Source organism: Heliangelus exortis, chromosome 12 (assembly GCF_036169615.1).
Source record: "Heliangelus exortis chromosome 12, bHelExo1.hap1, whole genome shotgun sequence".
Taxonomy (NCBI): domain Eukaryota; kingdom Metazoa; phylum Chordata; class Aves; order Apodiformes; family Trochilidae; genus Heliangelus; species Heliangelus exortis.
The window spans coordinates 19,876,509-19,895,766 of record NC_092433.1 but is presented as its reverse complement, the minus strand read 5'-3'; the positions used below and the strand labels follow the sequence as shown (position 1 = coordinate 19,895,766).

At 42.8% G+C, this 19,258-nt stretch overlaps 1 protein-coding gene across 10 annotated transcripts in view; it reads right to left on the bottom strand.

The window, feature by feature from the left end:
- The window catches only part of ITPR1 (inositol 1,4,5-trisphosphate receptor type 1), a 163,755-nt gene that overhangs the window by 114,592 nt on the left and 29,905 nt on the right, over positions 1-19,258 (bottom strand). For all 10 annotated transcript variants that reach the window (XM_071756365.1, XM_071756366.1, XM_071756372.1 and 7 more), the window contains exons 4-5: positions 3,524-3,639; positions 364-450 (exon numbers count right to left, since the gene is read on the bottom strand). In XM_071756365.1, coding sequence (XP_071612466.1) covers positions 364-450; positions 3,524-3,639 — 203 coding nt within the window. The remainder of the gene's footprint in view (positions 1-363; positions 451-3,523; positions 3,640-19,258) is intronic.

The window sequence follows — 19,258 nt, the reverse complement described above, 5'->3', positions numbered from 1 at the left end:
ACATTATCACACACAAATTAAAATAAAAACTCTCAGTAACTACTCCTGAAGTGCTGAGTGGAAGTCAGTCTGGCACTTTGCAGATGGCCAAGGCTAATGAGGGCTCTAAGCAGCATTTCTGAAGAAAGCAAGCATGGTGACATCTAAATACTAATCATTAAAAACCACAATTAACCCATAAAAATAGAAGTGACTCCACCACAGCTATACAGCCAGTTCCTGCTTCACAGAATCCCACGTCAGGACACCCTCACACCTTGCAAAGCTACAGATTTGCCCAGGAATTCCAGAAATTTCAAGTCACAATGATCAAAGGAGTTTGAGCAAGATCCTTCACAGCTTGGGAAGGTGTTCACAGCCTACCTGGATGACATTGCCATACTGGATGACTGTTCCCAGCAGCTTTCTGTTTTCAGTTTCATTCTGTTTCTTTTCCAAATCTGCTGCATGCTGGAACCAAAGAAGAACAATTCGGTTGCTGGGTGTTTCATAAAAAGCATGGCCAAACACTTAAAACTCTTTAAGAGTATTGCAAAAGAACTAGAAAAAAATGTGAGCACCTAGAACAGAACAATTTCCCTTTTTCCAACAGCATATTTTCTAATTCCCTTTTCCAGGTGTTTAGGAAGACAGACACACAGCATTTAAACACTCCATAAATTGACAAAATTTTGGGATAAAGCATGAGACTAAAACCTGAGAAAGACAAGATTGAAGACAAGCCATGAGAAGACAGCACTTTAACTCCCTGGGGAGGGAAGGTGAAGAGATGAGAAACAACTCACACCAGCATGGTCATAACAGGGAAAACCCCTGCAAATCTAAATGTCAGAGAAATACATGGTCTTATTTAATAATCTGTTCAATTTTAAAAGAAGGGAGCCATTTTCCTGGGTTGTTTTAAAACCATTTCACTTGGTCAATTTGCTCTTACTTCATATAAAAATTATATTTTTCATTAAAAACAGTATTTTCTTCAAATCATATCTGGTGGTAGAGAGTAAATTTAAACTGGACTTTTTGGAGGCTAAGCATCAATGTTTATGGCTTGGTTCTCAGATCTCAAGGACTACAGAAGGTCCAGTTTTCCTCTGGGGGAGAAGAAAGTACCCAAGGTTCCTTAATGTAGGAAGGCAAAGCAGTTACACAAGACAAAGCTCAGCTATGGCAAAGGAAGAGCTATCTGAGCACTGTTGTAAGATTTCATCACCTTCAGCTTACACAAAATGTGCTATTTTTAGAAGCTGGGCCAGGTATGACAGCAGGCTCTTGCTCCAGAAGAATCTGGAATACAGCTGTTCATTCAAATTCAAAAGATCTGCTCAGAAATACAATGCAGCATGATTTTATCTTTATTTGAAATACAATTCTTGCTTGATTTCCAAGTATTCTGTTGAAAAAAGGATTTCTTCAACACACTGGGGCCCTCTCAGTTACCTAAGGCAATCACAGAAGACAAGACTGCTCTGTCAGCACTGGATTAGGTGCCACATTTATTATAAATAAACAGCGTATTCTGTAAAAATATGATTACAACTTCAGGTGCATTTCCAGAGCCCACACCAGAACTGAATCATTTAAAAACCACCATTTTTTCCACGGCCACTAGATGTCAGCTTCTCAACCAGCACTGACTCCTGAGCCCAGAGAAAGACAAGTGTCCCAGATTTCAAATCCCTTAAATGGCATTAACTGAAAATAACCTGACCTCAGCACCGAGCACTCAGCAGAGGACAATAAATTTCACCAGCAGACAAACAGAAGCCAAAAAAGGCAAGTGATGATGACTACATCTTGCATCACCAGTGTCATTAGAAATCCTATGCACTGATAAAGCAATCTGTGCACGTGTCTCAGGGCACAGATCCCCCGATACATCGGGCAAAATGCTGAATTTTTGAGTGTATTCCATATGCCAAATGGAAAGGATGGCACAGGTACCCACATGACTGGCAGAAAAACCAGTTCAGATGAGAGTGATAAACATGGGACCAAGTTATTCCAAGCCATGCATCAGCTCCAGGTCATTGAAGGCCTCATTTGACACATGCTACATAAAGGATTGGCCTTTGTGTCACTGGGACACATTAAATACTCTCCAATAAAACCATAAAGTTCACAAATCCTCCCAGCAAATCAAGCAAGCAGCTGATGCCCAGTGGTACAAATCTGTGCAAACATCCCTCAGCTGGGACTGAGACAGGAAAAAATCTAATCCTGTATTTCCATAGGCACAAATAATAAAGTGTCAGGTGAATAGGAACAGGTCCCAAAGACTGAACTGGCACATGCTGAGGAAAGCAAAGACAGCTTTAAATAAATGACACTGTAATCCAGGCCAACCACAAAGTCTTTTTCTCCTACATGACACAGCATTTAGACCACACTTTTTCTCTGAAAATCTATGAACTCATACATATAACCTGTGGGCATAAGCTACCCCCTCACCCTACACACCAAAAAACCCCAAACCCAGATCCCCTGTTACTCAGGACATGGTCTGCTCCTCTTACCAGAACCAAAGGGGCAGGAGAAATCCAGAAGAACTGAGGGACCTTTGTGCTACAGCCAGGACCAAAATAGCTTTCTCCTTGCCAAGTTAATACCTCTAGGTTATAAAATTATGTTTTCAGAAGAAAAATGAGTCAAACAGCCTTTGCAAAATGCAGGAGCAAGGCAGCCATATGGCAATCAGCAAATGACACTCTCCTACAGGGCCATTTTGTATTTCAGTCTACAATGAGCTTAATATAGGCTTAAAGAAACTAAAAATATTTAGAATTGTAATTTTGACATGAAGTACTCTAGCTATGTAATTTTAACATAAACATGGATTTTATTTAACTCTAAAGTCAGCAGATGGTATTTAAGTTAGCTTTTTTTTTTTACATAGGAGTTCTAAAAACAGCAATCAATTGCCTCACTAGGTTTTCATCTGCTGAATGTCAACATTTTACCCAGAAAATATTAAATACTGCAAGCTAATGAGGAAGGAGAGGATGTCTGGCCTTATAATTACCCATAATTACCCATCAACCTTCACATGTTTCAGCAGCAGCTACCCTTGTTTGAAGGATGCCCACAGATTTATCAGGTCAGGGGGTCAGATGGCATCATCAGCTCAGCTGCCACTCGTGGCTTCCCACCTTGAGACCCAATGCCTGAGAATCCTCTCATCCCTGTGGTTGTTTGAAGGCTCCCATTTTTATGCTAAAAAGCTCAGGCAGAGCAGTACTAGAGTCTAGCAAAGATTAATAACAAAAGCCTCAATAGCTCCCATGGCTCCAACCCCATATCCCACACACTGATATTGGGCCAGAGACCTGGAGCAGAACCTTGTCACAAATCAGAGGATGCTTCAAGAGTTAGGGAATGCCTCAAAAGGAGTCTTGTATCCTAATTTTCTATAATTTCTTCCTTGGTGTCTCCAAGTGCCTCAAATCGATCGGAGATGCTTGTTTAAATTTAAATATCAAACTAGATGAGTGCTGATGATGCAAAGATCCCAACCATGAACACTTACGTGCAGTTTATTCAGCAGCACTGCATCTGTTGTGCTGTTGGCTCCTGGCTTTGCTGCTTTCCAGAACTGCTTCTGGGCAGAGTACCGGTTCATGGGGCAGAGCTTGAACAGGCAATCTGCAAAAACCAAAAAAAAAAAAGAAAAAAAGAAAAAAAGAAGAAATAAACAGAGGGATTGCTTCAGCCATTTGTAATTATCTGGAGTTTTGCTGGTAATATTGTCCAAGTGTTCCAGCAGCAAGGAGAGGTTTATAAACAAATTCCAGAAAGCTTTTGATCAGACAAATGCTTTTTTGGGCATCAGGAATGTTGCCCCATGAATGATAAAAATTAACTGCTGCTGCCAAACATGTGATGCAAGAGCAGAAAATTTATAACTTGTCCCGGACAAAAACGCTGCCATACTAAAATGGTAACATGTTCCAAAGCTTTCCCAGGAAAACAGAGACATTTTCAGCTATTTGTCTTTCTATTTTAGCAGGTATGCTACTTCACACAATTTATGTTACACCGGGGGGTTCTGTTGTTGTTGTTCATTTAGGTTTTCAAATCAAATCCCTTCTATTGGTAGGGAAAATGAGGCACAAAGAATATGAGAATATCACATAATAGAGCAGCAGCAGCATAAAATGCCCCCAACCAGTAGCACCCAGACATTCCCAGCACAGTTCCAGGTAACAGGGAACCCCTCAGGGAGCCAGGATCTTTACCCACTGCATCCATGTAGTTTATTTAACATTCTGCCTGGCAAAAGCCAGGAATTACAGCTCATTAGTCTTATTAAAAATACATTTCTTATATTAAAGAGATGCTAACTGATCAGTAATAAAACCAAATTAGCCGCATTTAATGTTTTTCCTCTTCTCTGTTGCTAAGCAACCGAACACGCAAAAAAATAAATTAAGCTATTCAAAGACAGTGCCTAAAGTAGCAGCTTAGAGGTTTAAAAGATGTGCCAAAAAAGCCAGAAGGCTGTTCCCAGTGCCTCCTTGGCAATATGGTGGATGTGAGGCTGGAGGCTTCTACTTCACCTGGTATTTCTCAAGGCTCCTGGTGTTTGGTTACAGCCAAGCACCGAGCCCTGGAGAGACCTACCTGGTTTTTTTTAATTCACTACCTAAAAAGCACTGCTGCTTAGGGGCTGCCTTGCCAACAGACACATTGGATGCTTCTTGATCCAAAAAGGGAAAAACCTCTGGCAGAGGTTAAATTTGCTGAAGAGGCTGAGCTCCACTGCAGACAGACCTTGATAATTTTAGCTCGGGATGCTGATGGAGAGGGACCCTTTCACTCCTTTCATGCCTTTTTTAAAGCAAAGAACAATTTGATGTCACTCTGCCTGCCTAATCCACCCTCAAAGCCACACCAGGCCAAAACCAAACCCCTTTCACTGAAAGGCAAAGGTTTGTCTTCAAAACTAACTCACCTCCCAACAGGGTGAAGCAGGGCTGGCAGATTTTCTTTTCATTTCATTTCACAGCGAGCCACCAGCTGCCACACGGGCTGAGCAACCTCTCCCAAAGCATCACAGCCATCCCTGCAGCCTGCCCAGCATCCCAGGAACAGACCCCAACAGGGTGACATGTACTGAGGAAGGAGAGAGAGCTGGGGGGACGTGGAAGGGGCTTTGACTGCATTTATTCAGAATCACTCACCTCCACCACCAGCTTTGGGGCTTCCGAACAAAGAAAAGTGCAAGCCACACTTTCTAGGTTTGCTCTTCTTTAATGTATTTTTCTTTTACATAAAAATGATTCACAGAGATTGACAGCACTGAAAGCCACTGCTGGCTGGCACTTTAAGCTAAGACTATGCATTGGAAGCATCACACCAGTTATAAAATTTTCTATTTTTGCTTAAACCATCAGTTCACACAATGACAGCAATTAACACACAGAACTGCATAGAAGAATTAATTGTATGCTACATTTAGTCACAATGCAAGTGTACTTTTCTCCACCCTTTTCAGTCAAGAAAGTTATCAAGTTAGGCTCAATTTCTACATCATTAACTGCAAGCAACTTCTTCTGTTCTCTAGCACAGGGCAGAGGTCTACACATGTCTGACCTTGTCCAAAGCAACAAGAAAAAACATAACATGTTTTCCTTAGGTTTTCTTTCTAATTATAAAGCTACAGACTAAAAAACAAGCCATGAAAAATACTCAACTTCTTTTCCCCTAGTTTTAGTTCTATTAAACCTATTTCTTAAGTGGTCAAGTAGTTGAACACAACTTTAATCATCTTCATAGGAGCACCAGAGGCTGACTGGTACTGAATGTATTTCACCACGTGTCAAACTGCATCAACTTTATGGCCAGGAGACTTTTACATCTCCAGCTTCCATCGACTTCAATGGTTACAAAAATCAACATGCAAGGATGTGCTAGCTGAGAACCATCAGGGTCAGCACTCTGCAGCCCACAGTGGTGATGTGATGTGATGTGATGGCTGTGCAAGATAAACCAGCTACTTCTCAGACACTGAGCTATGGAAGCAAAGTCTGTTCCTGAGAGACCCAAAGTGGAGCCAAAGCAGCTGCAACTCTCAGCTACCTGCACTCATCACAGACTCAGGCAGCTTCAGCCACGTGGGAAAGGTGATAAATAAAGCTACAACTGCAATTACATCTTATACCCACTGTAGAATATTAACCATGAAGGAATGCCTGTTCTTTTCAGATCTCCATGATATACAGTGGGAAATGGCAGAGCTGCACAGAGGGTGAGTGTGAAACTCAAGCCCTACGTAAGCACTGACGGAACGCTGCAACGTCACCGAGCACAGCCACGGGACAAAGGCCCTGCAGGAAAAAGTCCCTGCACCTGCACGAGGATGAGGAATGAAGGTTATGTGGGCATCTATCAAATGTGCATTTCAGTGCTCTCAAGCTAAATCCTCTTCTTTTGCCAGCAACTGCTTTGCAGCTGACAGAGGGGACCGAGTCGGTCCATAATTGCACCAGGTCAGACATTGACCCCAGGTCAGACATTGTCCCTCTCACTGTTGGGACATTTGGGTCCCCACAGGGGCCTCTGCCACCTGCAGCTCAAAGGTAACATCTGGCTCTCCTCTGCATGCACCAGCATCACAGATGAATAAACAGAATCAAGGATACTGGGAACACAAGAAGCTTCCATGTTCTCCAGTATTCTGGATCCAATGAAGAGAGAAACCCAGCAGCCACTGACTCCACCAGGAATTCTTTCTACCCCATGCTTTTCATTTTATCTTCTTCCTTTTCTACTCTTTTCACATTGCTCCTTTCCCACTCATACTTTCCAAACTTCCAGCCTTTCCTTCTAGTCCAGGCCCAACCAGACTCTCTACTTTAGACACCATTAATGTACTCAGCCCCTAACAACTGATTAATCCACCCCTTCTCTTCTCCATCCAGATCAAAGTATAGGTCTCTCCCTAATCCTTGAGGGCAGATTATGTTTTGCCCAGAGAATGATCATCTCCTGAGGCTTCCCATCACCATCCAAGGCACCTTCCACTCCCAAAGCAGAAGAAATCAGGACTTCACAAAGAAAAAGCAGGGATTTTTATTCCTTACCCAACAGCATGGTTGACAGGTTTCACAGCAAAAGGAAAAACCTGGCCAGACTGTTGCACAGGAATTTAAGTGGCATTTAGGTGGTATATTAATAAGATTATTATAAAATATATTGCAAGACCTGCTAAAAATTGCAAATACCCAGTACCCTCAGAGAGGCTGGAGTGATTTGGAGAAGCAAGAGGAGCATTTCAGATCCCACCACATACCACACACTTTTTTTCACCAGAAGCTGCCTAGAAATACACAACTCAAACATACCCAGGCAATTCCACTCCTCCCTTCAGGGAGTTTTCCCACTGCTTGGGGCATCAAGGGATGCTGTGATGTCAGTTGGCATCTGGAGCCAACTCAGAAAGCTGCTCAGCTGACAACAACATCCACAGCAGGTTGTGGTGCTCAGCCCTGCCAGGTGCCAGCTGGGCACCAGCCCCTGTTACAGCTCCCAACCTTTGCAACTTGGGCAGGATGAGCAGCTCAGAGAGATGGGAGCTGCAACACCATTTTCCTCTCTCTGCCATTCCTGTGTGCTCATCTCTAAATGATCTGGAAGCACTTTTAGCTTCAGCCAGGCTGGTTGTGTAATACAACACTCATCATTTTTTCCAAATCTCCCCCCGCTATTTTAAGCATTTAGTAGAAACAATTCACCAACTTCTCAGCAGCTAGAGAAATCAGGCATCTTTTTTTTTTTTTTTTTTTTTTTTTTTTGGCAACAAAAAGGTGTGTTGTTGCTTCATTTTTTAAACCCTGACTTCACAAAATGCCAACTGGAGAAAGGTGAGAGTGTAGAAAGAAATCATTCCCTCTCCCTAAACTTACTTAAGAGCACTTTCAGATGAGGGAAATCTATGAAGATATTCAAATAAGTCACTTACAAAACCCACTGAATATTTAACACCAACACAGCTGTTTCTTCGTTACTTGAAAAGCCAAATTCCTTTTTGCATAGCAATACTAAAATTAAAAGGAAATTAGCAATTCCCTGCTGAAATTTGGCAGTTTCTCTTCAGACCTTTCCATACTTACATACCCAGTATTTCCCCAAAGCCCAAGTGTGATCACAGGAGAGAATAAATATAGGGATAGTATATTTTTCTTTTCAAAAGCAATATAGAATAGCAAGAAGATGAAGAGGTAACATAGCTGGCAATGATGAAAATACTGTAAATAGAAGTTCTCAATTTCATATTTATCAAAGTTAGACAGCTCTAATACACTCATGTAGGGGATAACATTCCAGAGCATGAGGAGATTATTTATTTAAAGGCAAAATGAAGACCTCTTTTGTGTTTAAGTGAAATATTTTCTGGCAGGAGGCACATGGAATAATACAAAATGCATATATTCAATCCCAGGCAAGTTTCACCTCCTCAGAAGCCCTCGGATAACTACATCATCTATTTCTATACTTGTTCCTGCTGAGGTTTAAAATGAAGAGATGACAGCCTAAGAGGTTCAAAGAATGTAGAACAAAAGCAGCTACAGAAATGTGTTGATTATTAATCATTCCTGCATTTCCATAACGAGGGAGGGAAAAAAAGAGCCTGATCCTTCTGAAATCACTGTCTTTGTGACAAGAAGACATCCTTTCATTTGCCATTTGCATGTGAACAAGTTTTGTTGGGAGCCCAGCAAAGCATTTCAAAACCCATCCCAAGATGCAGCCAGTGCCTGACCTGCTCTCCTGCTGGAGCCCAATCCATCCACACCTCCAGCAGGATGAGCAAAAACCCAACCTGCACTGTCCCCATCCAGCTGAGAATTCCAACCTCACATTGCCAACAGTTCAGTGGGGAAATCTGAAGGGTAAGTGAGGGGACATTTGTATTCCAAGGCCATGGATCTTGTCACTCTCACACCCGTCACTGCAAAGCAACCCAGTCATTCAGCACTCAAATGCTCAACTAATTACATGACAAAATTTATTAGAGGTTTCTGCTGCTCTGAAGTCTGTTACCTCCCTTCTCCATGCTGTTGCATCTTGCCTGCTTCAAGGGCTTTCAATGTTTTCTTCTTAAACAATAACAAAGGAAGAAAATAACCCTTGCAACCAACATTTAAATGCAGAGCCTGCATGATTTATGAGCTAAATATATTTTAATTTTTATGTTAAAATAACCACCCTCAATTCATATCTGCAAGACATAAGGGTAGCCACCCTCTTGCCATTATATTCATTTATGCATAGTTCTACCAATGGAAATTGCTGCTTCGTTTTTTTTCAAGCTGTACCAGCACAGAAAGGATGTAATTGTTAGTAACTTACAGGTGATGTAGCAAACCAAACAAAGGGAGAAGGCTGCAGTGCTGATTTCAGAGGGAAAAATTATATACCTGAGAGCTGGACATTGAGTATCAACTCATTTAGAGGCACAGCATACCCAAAATTTCCTGTGGGATAAGGCTGTCCTTCCAGGGATGAGCAAACACAGAGCTTGTATCTCCTGCAGGAAAAATTATATCCTGGTAGGAGAGAGAGCAGAAGCAAAGCAGAGACAACTCACAACATGACAAACACCTTCCAAAGGCTCCGTGACCACAAGGGTAGCAAAGTGCCCCAAAATGTACCAAAACACTAACATGAGAAACACACCTCTAGGCAAACATCTTGGGACCCAAAGAGTTCAGAACACATCAGTGTTTGTTTTATTTCTCCACGTAACCTCTTTGGTCTCCTTCAAAAAGAAAACTGCTACTCGAAAAGAAAGAAATATTTAGACACTGCATATACAGGCAGTTCCAAAAGGAAACATTTGCAGGAAAGACCAGATTCATTTTTCAGGCTCTGGTACGAACAACACCGAGTGCAGATGCTGTAGGAAAAAAAAAAAAAAAAAAAAAAGGCAGAGGGGACAGCAACATGTTTATGAAGGAAAAAAAAAAACACTGATGCATTTAACTAAACCATTTGGTATCTGAGGTTATAAAGGTTAAAGAATTGAAGATAACTGGCAGCCTCCTTGCTGCTGAGGAGTGGGACCCTGATGGATAAGGTGTCTGGATGGGTCAGAGGCAGATGTGGCTGCAAGACACCCATGAAGACAACAGCACACTGACTTTTCTTAGAGTAAATCATTAAGGACAGAGTGAAAATACCAGGTACCCATGAAGGCATTAAGGAACATGTCTTATTTATGGACACAAAGGATAATTTTGACTAAGAAAAGCTACTTAAAGTGAATAACCTCAAGAACATTTAGAAAAATCAAAGAACCACAATGGCTCCTGGCTAGTAACAAAAACTCCTAATGCTTGGGAGAAGGAAAAGGAAACTCAAGACAGGAGCTCCCAGCTGCCTACATCAATTCCAGCCAGCCCAGGACCTCCAGAAAGCTGTTGGATCCAGTGAACATTTTTACTGTCATAGCTCATCTCCATCTCTGGTCCAGCATGACAAGAAATCCTGGACTAGTCACAAACCTTGCCAAGAAGCAAGGCTAAAGGCCCTGCTCTCACTTCCAGGTACTGAAAATTACATTTCACATGCTCCAAGGGGAAGCATTCATACTTTATAGTATGGGAATGCAGCAAAATAACATGCCTAATAGATGCAGAGGCATTTCCAAGTAAACTGCCACAGCTTTAGCCCTTGCCCCAGACCTCAGAGCTGCATTCCTCACTTGGGAAGCCATTCACTGGCTGCCTCTTTAAAACTTCCATGACAAATCTCCCCCAGAAGCACTACATAGAGCACAAGCCTCAGAACAGAAACCCTGGGACACTCTGTCTCCATTTTTTCCAATCTACATCAGTAGCATTTTACACCAGCAGTGAATCAAAGCACACTCATCACCTGGCCCTGTTTCATCTGATTCTGACTGCTCAGCCCCTGGATTTCATTTTCATGTTTGCTCCTTCCCCTCTTCCCACTTTTCTGGCAGAAAGTTCCTGCTCCAAAGAGCTCAGGAAGCGGGGGCAGGCGGCGGGGAGAGACTCAGATGGTCCAAGCACAGGAAGAACAAGAAAGATCAAATTTCAAACACCCTCTGAAAGAGTTAGAGTTGAGCAGTACGGAGAGAACATGGTTGTGCTATTAGACAGAGCTGATGTGACTGAGCAGCAGAATAAAAATCATTTCTGGCTAAGCAAACTTTGTGTGCATGTCATAAGGAATGAGCCACCAAAGCACCTTGCAAAACTAAAGGCAAATTTTCTCAGCTGTTCAATAAAATGACTCCATTTTCAGCTTTTAAACGCATTAGGATTAGAGAAAACCCACATTGTCAAAAATAAGGTGTAGGGAAGTTAAATATTTTATAATATTACTGAAGTCTGGGTTGGAAGAATTGAAGAAATAATAAAACTGAATTCAGTGCTTTAATTTTCCTTACACCAACAGAGTGGTTGGGGTCCCTTGCCTGAAATGCTCATTGTTCCCTCCCTTGCACTGCCATCCCCCCAGCTTCTGTACCATGGGCTCACAGGATTTAGAAAGGTTCCTACACTCATCCCTTCCTCCCCAAGGCAGAATTAACTGTGCCCACTCCATTCCTGACATACCTCAGCTCTTGCAGCCCTCACTATTTCTTTATCTCACCTAGTTAGTTTTATAATATAAGTCTATTACTTCTCCCCCTCTCCACAGGAGCACACAGAGCAGATCTTCTGCCTTCCCCAGCATCCTCCTCTGTCCCACAACTCCTAAAATGCCAGACTGATCAGTCTTGTTCCTGACCATTACCTCCCCTGGAATCTCTCTGCTTGTCTGGTATCTTCCTGCAAATATAAGGTCCAGTACTAAACAAGATCTTCACTTGAGGCTCTGCCAGGAAGTAAAATTGGGAAAAATAATTACTGGGGTTTTTGGCAATGTTTCTTTTTCTATACTCCCAAGGCAGCAATTGCACTTTTTTGTAACAGCACAGCCCTGGTCACTCCTATTCAGACTGTGATTCCTGCAATCCTCACATCCTTTCCTGCTCCAGGTGCCTACCCTCCTCTCCCTGGATGCAGCCAATTAAGTGCAGCCTTTGACAGAAACCTCCTTTGAACTGCAAAGCTATTTTTCAGATTATTTCTTCAATTTTCAAGCTAATTCTCAATTAATTCCCCAATGGTTGTCTTCTCCAGGGAGCCTGCAAAGGGCTGAGAAGAATGCAATTCCAGCAGTGTGGGAGCAGACAGCACCCATAAGGCAAGTGCTGCCACAGGGATGTTCCAGTAAAGTGGTTATAGAGGGACCTGAAGAGCAGTAGCTGAAGAGCTTAGCAAAAGCAAAGATAAATGCAAACCAAAGCAAAAAAAGCAAAACAAAAAACCCAACCACCCAGACCTGCCTTAACTACAGGAAACCCCATTCTGGAGCTGACCAGAGCAGAGCTGGTGACCTCTGCTGCTGTCCCAGGCACACTGAGTGGATCACCAGCATCCACATCTGCTGAGTGTCTGACAGCTTTATTCCTTGCTTTCTGTTCCTAAGCTTGGCTGGAGGCTTTCACATCACTTCCTAAGGCCCTCTCCCTCCCTCTGCTTTTGGCAGAGGACCAGAGATGCTCTTGCTGAAGTCTATCAAACAGTGTTACTCAGTCTGTCCCAGTCCTGTCCATGCAGCTAATTAAGCTTTGCCCAAGACCCCCATGATGGAGCCTCAGCACTGAAACTGCACTCTGGTTGTCATTTGAACAAGCAGACAAGGTATATGTGTGTGTAAACATCCAGTGCCTCTGCTGAAATTGTCTGCAGAAGGATAGCAGTGTGTTACAGCAGAGAATAAAACTCTTTAAGCACTTGTAAAAAGCACAATATTCCAGTCTGACAGCACTGAAGAGTTAAGCTATGCCAGCACTGCTGCTGCAGCACAAGCTGTGGAGCTTTAGAGAGCAAAAATGAAAGTGGAAAATAGTCCCTAAACAAGTAAAACAGCCCCTTCCAGGAAGAGCTGCTGAGCACTGCTTGACCTAATAAGGCAAGTGAGAGCTGGAAGCCAAGGCAGCAAAGCCAGGAGGTATTAAAAACCCAGACAGCTGGATAATAGGACTGGGAATCAGGCAGGATTGCAAATGGGAAGAACAAATGCTGAGGGCCCATGAGTGGAAGCAGCTCCTGCCAGCACAGCCCTGCAGGCTCTGTCCTGCCCTCACGAGCCAAGAGCACATTCTGACTGCACTTCTGGGGGGGGTTTTTAAACCCAGTGCAGAGCCCTCCTGCAAACCAGGCAGAGGAACCACCACAGATGAGGTCTGGAAGGAGATGGGGTACTAAGTGCCCCCTGAAGTGCTTAGCACCCCAGTGCAGCAAAACCACAAATCCACATCCTAAAACCAGACCAGGGGTCCTGGAGTGACATCTCACCTGGTGTGCAAAGCTGGGGATATGCTGCCAGGTGGGGACAAGCACAGGGGTGGAGTTGTTTTTTTTTTTTAAGAGGCAGATGCCATTCAATTTATTTTAGCCTCCTTTACTACTTCATTATCTTCCAGAAAAAAAGATGAACAACTTGCTACCATCCATCTCTGAAGGATGTTTCATCCAGGCTCCAAGTGTAAGCCTTTTGCAGAAATAAACCTGTTGACTTGGTGTCTGTTTTCCAACAGACACAGCAGCTTCTAGAACTCCTTGGTTTGTCACAATTATGTCCCTGGAGAACAGATTGTAAGAGGATGCACCAGGAACACCAGAACTTCATACAATAAATCAAGGAGTTCAAACATACCTGTAAAGGAAACCATGGGGTTCACTTCTTTAACTTCTCATCCCAGAGGCCTTATTGACATAATGACAACTTATCAATCACTGTGGGAGAAAACTGGATCCCAAAGTGCTGGTGAGAGCTATTAAAAAAAACCAAGTGCATCACAGCCTCAGCACGTCCCAGGCTCATATCTGCACAGAGTCAGCAAAGGTCCCCATCTCAGGTCACCAACACCACCTTTCTCAGTAGGCTCCAGGCAGCAATAACCTTCACAGTTCAATAAATGCACCCAAGTCCTCTTTTAATATTGCCTGCTCCTTCCCTTTCTTTTCCTTCATTTAGTTTTTTCAGTCACTCTATTTTTTTCAATTAGTTGTGTCATAATCATACTAACACTTTCCTGGTTGCTTGTGTCAGATGGTCCAGCCTCTACTTCCAGATCTGTCAGGTTTATGCCCTGATTTTCAGCATTTCAGATTAGTCTTCCTTTTCTACAGAAGATCTTGACATGCAGAAATAGCAGAAGCAATGAAAAAAATGAAAAAAACTGATTATATCAAATAGATTTGAAAACACTTATTTGAAACTCTTGGTTTGCCAGCTGGAACAGAGCAACAGTGCAGGCAGGTGAAATCCTTGGGTGGGGGAATGTCAGGACAGGCTGAAATGGCAGCCCCAAACTCAGGCCAAGTGGCATTGAGAAGCAGGACCCATCCCTGCTGCTTTCACAGACCTGATGGAGTGTTCTACAAATTATTGCAGCCCTCTCCTGCTCTGCTGTAAATGTAACAGGAGTTCACAAGCCCTACATCAGTGGTGACGTCTGAACAGTGTTGTTTCACCTGTTCAACCAGTGCCACTTGTTGTTTACAACCACTAAAAAATGGCCCTTGGCACCAGCAGCCAGCAGAGCACTCAATGCCCCAGCCCATGCCAGCTCCCCTGTGGAGGAGCTCTGAAACAATGCTTGCTGGATTTATGGCCTCAGAGGAGAACTGGGGTAATCAGAGCTACCACTTCACTGTGTTACTCATCTTCAGACTCCAGGGATCATTTTTAGCAATGACAATTTCAAACATGCTTTGGGAAAACCAAGCACAGCCCTGTGAGTTTCACCTGATAAACCAGACACCAGTTGGAAGGTGGATTCCAAGTGCTCTTGACACTAGAGATGCTCAAAACCCAGATCCTGCCTGGATCAACAAATCAAGACTGTTTCAGAAAATCACAGATGAAACCCAGACAGTGGTGCTATCCAAGGGCTTAATCATGGGAACTGCCAGCTGTACTGATTAAATATCTGGATCTTATTCAAAAATAAGCAAAGATAAAATCCAAGAAGAACGAAAACTCCCCTCAAAACACCTGAGTGTATGTGAAACAGAAACGTTGACAATGATGTGAAAAAGTTATCTGTAATTTCCTGAGCTTTTACATATGGATGAGCACTTGGGACTTTCCTCATTGACTTTCACTTTTAGTAAGATGCTCACAGTATGAAAAGGAAGTCAGTAGAAGCAGTGGCCTAAATTTACTTGTCTGCCATGTCTCTGGATTTTTGAAAGGTGAACTTCGTGATATCAAGCATGTCTTGACCTTTTTTTTTTTTTAAAAAAAAAGAAGGATTAAAAAAAAAAACAAAAACCTAAAAGATACTGGCTGGCACAAACTCATTCTATGTCCATTAGAGAAATAGAGGATTACTGAAGGCCTTAAGTGCTCACCAGTGCCTGGCATCCTCCTGTGGCATGGCCCCACAGGAGAGCTTCCACAATGCAGTTTTCCTGTTGGTCATCCAAAAAGCTTTACAGGCTTTTAAAAGGTGAAACCATTTAAAGTATAGTTCAAAACATGATTAAAAACAATTTCAAGAGAAACAGGTGAACTGCTCAAGGAAAGCATTGGAGAATTGTGTACACTGCATAGCAGCAAGTTTCTGAGCCAAGATGCTACATTGTGAAAGGAATCCCATTGTTTTCTAAAGGAAATAATGAGGCTGGAAGCATGATGGAAGGGCACAGCACATCACATCACCTGTAAGGACACAGCAGAGGTTTTCAATTCCAGCCCTGAACTTGCACTACTGCAAGCACTGACAAGCATTATGATTTTTATGCACATTATCTCCACTTCTTTACAACAACATGTCCTGAAAATTGTCACCAGAGAGCCCTCACTCCCAGAAAACCCATGTCTGGGGACACAAATGACCACTAAACCCAGAAAACTTTTAGCCTTCACTCAAGAGCCACTCATGGAATACCAGTGAACTTCATCAGCCCCAACCTTATTCCAGAGAACAAGTTTTTCTTGCCAAACATCCCTGCCTGACACTTTTACTAATAAATACATCCTAATAACTGCCGAGCGCAAGCCCTAAGCTCTATGCTTGTTATGGATACAAATCAACTTTCCTTTTTCAGCTAAAAGTATTTGATGCAAGGCTGCTGATGTACCCACTGTGGTCAAGTAAGGATGGTTCCTCAGTTCAGCCAAATAACACCTTTTTGCTCTATTCCAATGAAATTTGATTAAGTTATCTTTACAGTCTCTGTTTTGTAAGGTCTAGTAGACTTATCATGAAAGTTTTCAGAAATCATTGGAAAATGGTAACAAAAAAGGGTCAGAAGGATTGCAACACTGACAGAGGTGCCAGGGATGCAGAAAGAACATCACATCCCACTATCATCCTTCATCTCTTAGCATCCAGGATTTCCACTTCCTAACACAGGGAGCAGATGATAAGGGCTACTTTTATCAGCCCTGTACTCAGTCATCCCCACAGCTGCCCCCTGTGTTACATTTGAAAAAAAAAAAAAGAACAGAAGCAAGAGGTTATCCAAGTGCACTAACAATACCTACTGTAGTTCCACCACTGCATCCAGTCCTGCTCTGTAATTTTCCTGCTCTGCAGAGATATGATCAACAGGAACAGGCTCTCAAAGCCATGGGAAATCTCAAAGGGCACACAGCTACTCAAAGCAAACTCTAGAGCACCAGACCTCATGAGAAGAGACAAACAAATGTCAACCCAGCTGCCCAGATCACAGGCTTATTCCAGGTTAAGGAGTGTTACTTAATTATCAAAGTTATTGTGCTGGGACAGCAGATTAAAACTGTGCAAAGCACTTTTTAAAAAAAAAGTCTTAGAGTTGAACTGCTCATCCTTGCAGGACCACATCATTAAGAATCAGTACTTGTTTAAACAATGCATGAAAGCACCCAAGATGGCCAAGGCCAAGCCTAACAACAAAGAGCTGTGTAACCCACCATGCATGGTGGCTTTGTAACCTCCTCCTTCCTCCCAAGCAGTGCAGAGAAAGCAGATTTCCTCTCTTCCAAAGACCCAACCTTCCCTCTGTGCCTTCAAAGCTCTTCCATAACACACAACGCTTGACAGCAAGAAGTTTCTAGGACTGTTTGCAAAAGCAGCATTATCCTCCCCCAATTTTCCTCCCAGTGTGGCCCTAAAGCAGCTGGTTCCTGCCTACTCCCACCCCACGCTCTCCTCCATGGCAACATTTCTGTGCACCAAGAGAGAAACACAGAGAAAAATGAGATTTCTGTGGCTTTGGATCTAGCACCAGCATGATGCTGCCAATGAGAATCATTGCAAAGCATGATGTCCACTGCAGCAATCCAGTTGCACGGACTTGAATCAAGAGGCTGGACTAGCTCCAGATGAATCTGAGAAGCCCAACCTGACAGCTGGATGTGCCACAGACTTTTAAGCAGAGAAAAGCCACACACGATGCTCAGACTATTAAAGGAGTTGTCCTTTAGATCACTGCATCTTGTGGAAGGGTTATTCCATTCAGCACCTTGCTTTTCTTCATCATCACAAGTATCTGGTCAATACCAACTATTCCTCCAACCACCCTCAAGCTTCTCTCCACTAAATAACTTGAAAAAGACACATTACAGCCCTACCACATCAAAGAACAGATTCATATAGTTCCTTCCTGTACAATCTACTAGTTCTATGTCTATTCCTGTAGGTTTTGCTCAAAGATTCCCTTTGATATGGTCAGAATATCTCCCAGCAGGCCACCCGACTGATTTTGCTAGAGTTCTGTCCAGAACAAACTATCTCCACAGCACCCACACCATTTCCAAGCAAAGAGCACAAGGACATAAAGCACAGAGCAGGTCTTGTCCTTGAGAACATGCAGTGCTGGACAGAGGGGGACACAAGAATTTATCTGAGGTTACAACCAGAAAGACAAGATATTTCTACTGATGCATGCAAAGATGTTCATGATCCTGTCTGTACAGCACTGAGGTGGCCAAAGCACCAGAGGAAGAACTGTGCTATTTCTTCAAGTTCACTGATTCAACCCAAAAAAGATCCAAGCAATGTTTGCAGTCCTTCAGAAGATCAGCACTAGGCAGCATTTTACTCCAGTGAAAATCAGACAGCACTGCTTCTGGAGCACTGACTTTCCAATGTGGGGAACAAAATCTAGATAAACTTACCTTTGCATCTGCAAAACAATAAATATTTATAAACAAATGTTCTTTCTGCTTATCAATATCAGTGTACTATGACTTCACACTTGAAAAATCTAAATATTTAAAGTATGTTTAAAATTAGCATAGTAACAGAGATACTTCCAATAAAGCATCAACCAATAAAATGCATCTTTGGAGGTGGGAGAAAGTCTTGGGGCTTCCAACATGAGCCACATGCTAACTGAACAGATATTCAGAGCAGCTGAGTCACTGGTTTTCTGAAATGAGCCTTTAACCACGACTTGAAGGAAGGAACATTAAGTGACAGGCACTTCAAAATCTCTGAAGGATAAAAGTTTTTCTTTTCAAGTCACCGAGTTGCTAAGTCTAAGGCTGCGACTCATTTTCCTGACAGCTTTTTTCCTCCTCCTTTCTTTTTCTATTTTTTTTTTTCAAGTACTTTGATGTCTATTTCTCAACCCAATGTTTAACTTTAATCCTGTATTAGCCCTAACTTAAACTCTGCATGGATCCCATTGCTCTCCAGAGCAGTTAACTCTTTGGGATCTGAGACTGCACTGGCCCAAAAGGAGCCCTCTAAGCCAGGACTCTCCAAGCTTTTGCTTCCTCACAAACCCCACTCAGTCACAATGGATTTCTGTGACTAATCTGAGGTTTTAATAAAACCTCAAGGTCTTTCTCCCCATGTCCAAACTCCCCAGTTAGAGTCCCCTCCCCATTGTGCCCCCAAAGCAATGACCAGGACCCCTATACTTACAAAAACACGGAGCAAACAACCAAATCCTGCAGTTTCTGCACAGAAAAGGTGTAGTAAGGAAAACAAACTTGAAACATTGGGAGTGCCTGGAGGAAAAAGTGAGGTACAGCAAGATGGAATTCATTTTGCATGAGAAGCAGGCAGCTCCACTCCATCCCTTCCCAGCTCTCACCACGCAGCAGCATTTTAGGCAGGAGCAAACCTCAGCAAAGGATCACACAGGTCCTCCAGGTACCACTTAGGAAAGCTTTAACACAAAGCTCAAAGACAGTTTTGCAAACCCCCTCCCCCTTGAAAGTGTATTAAAATAAGAAC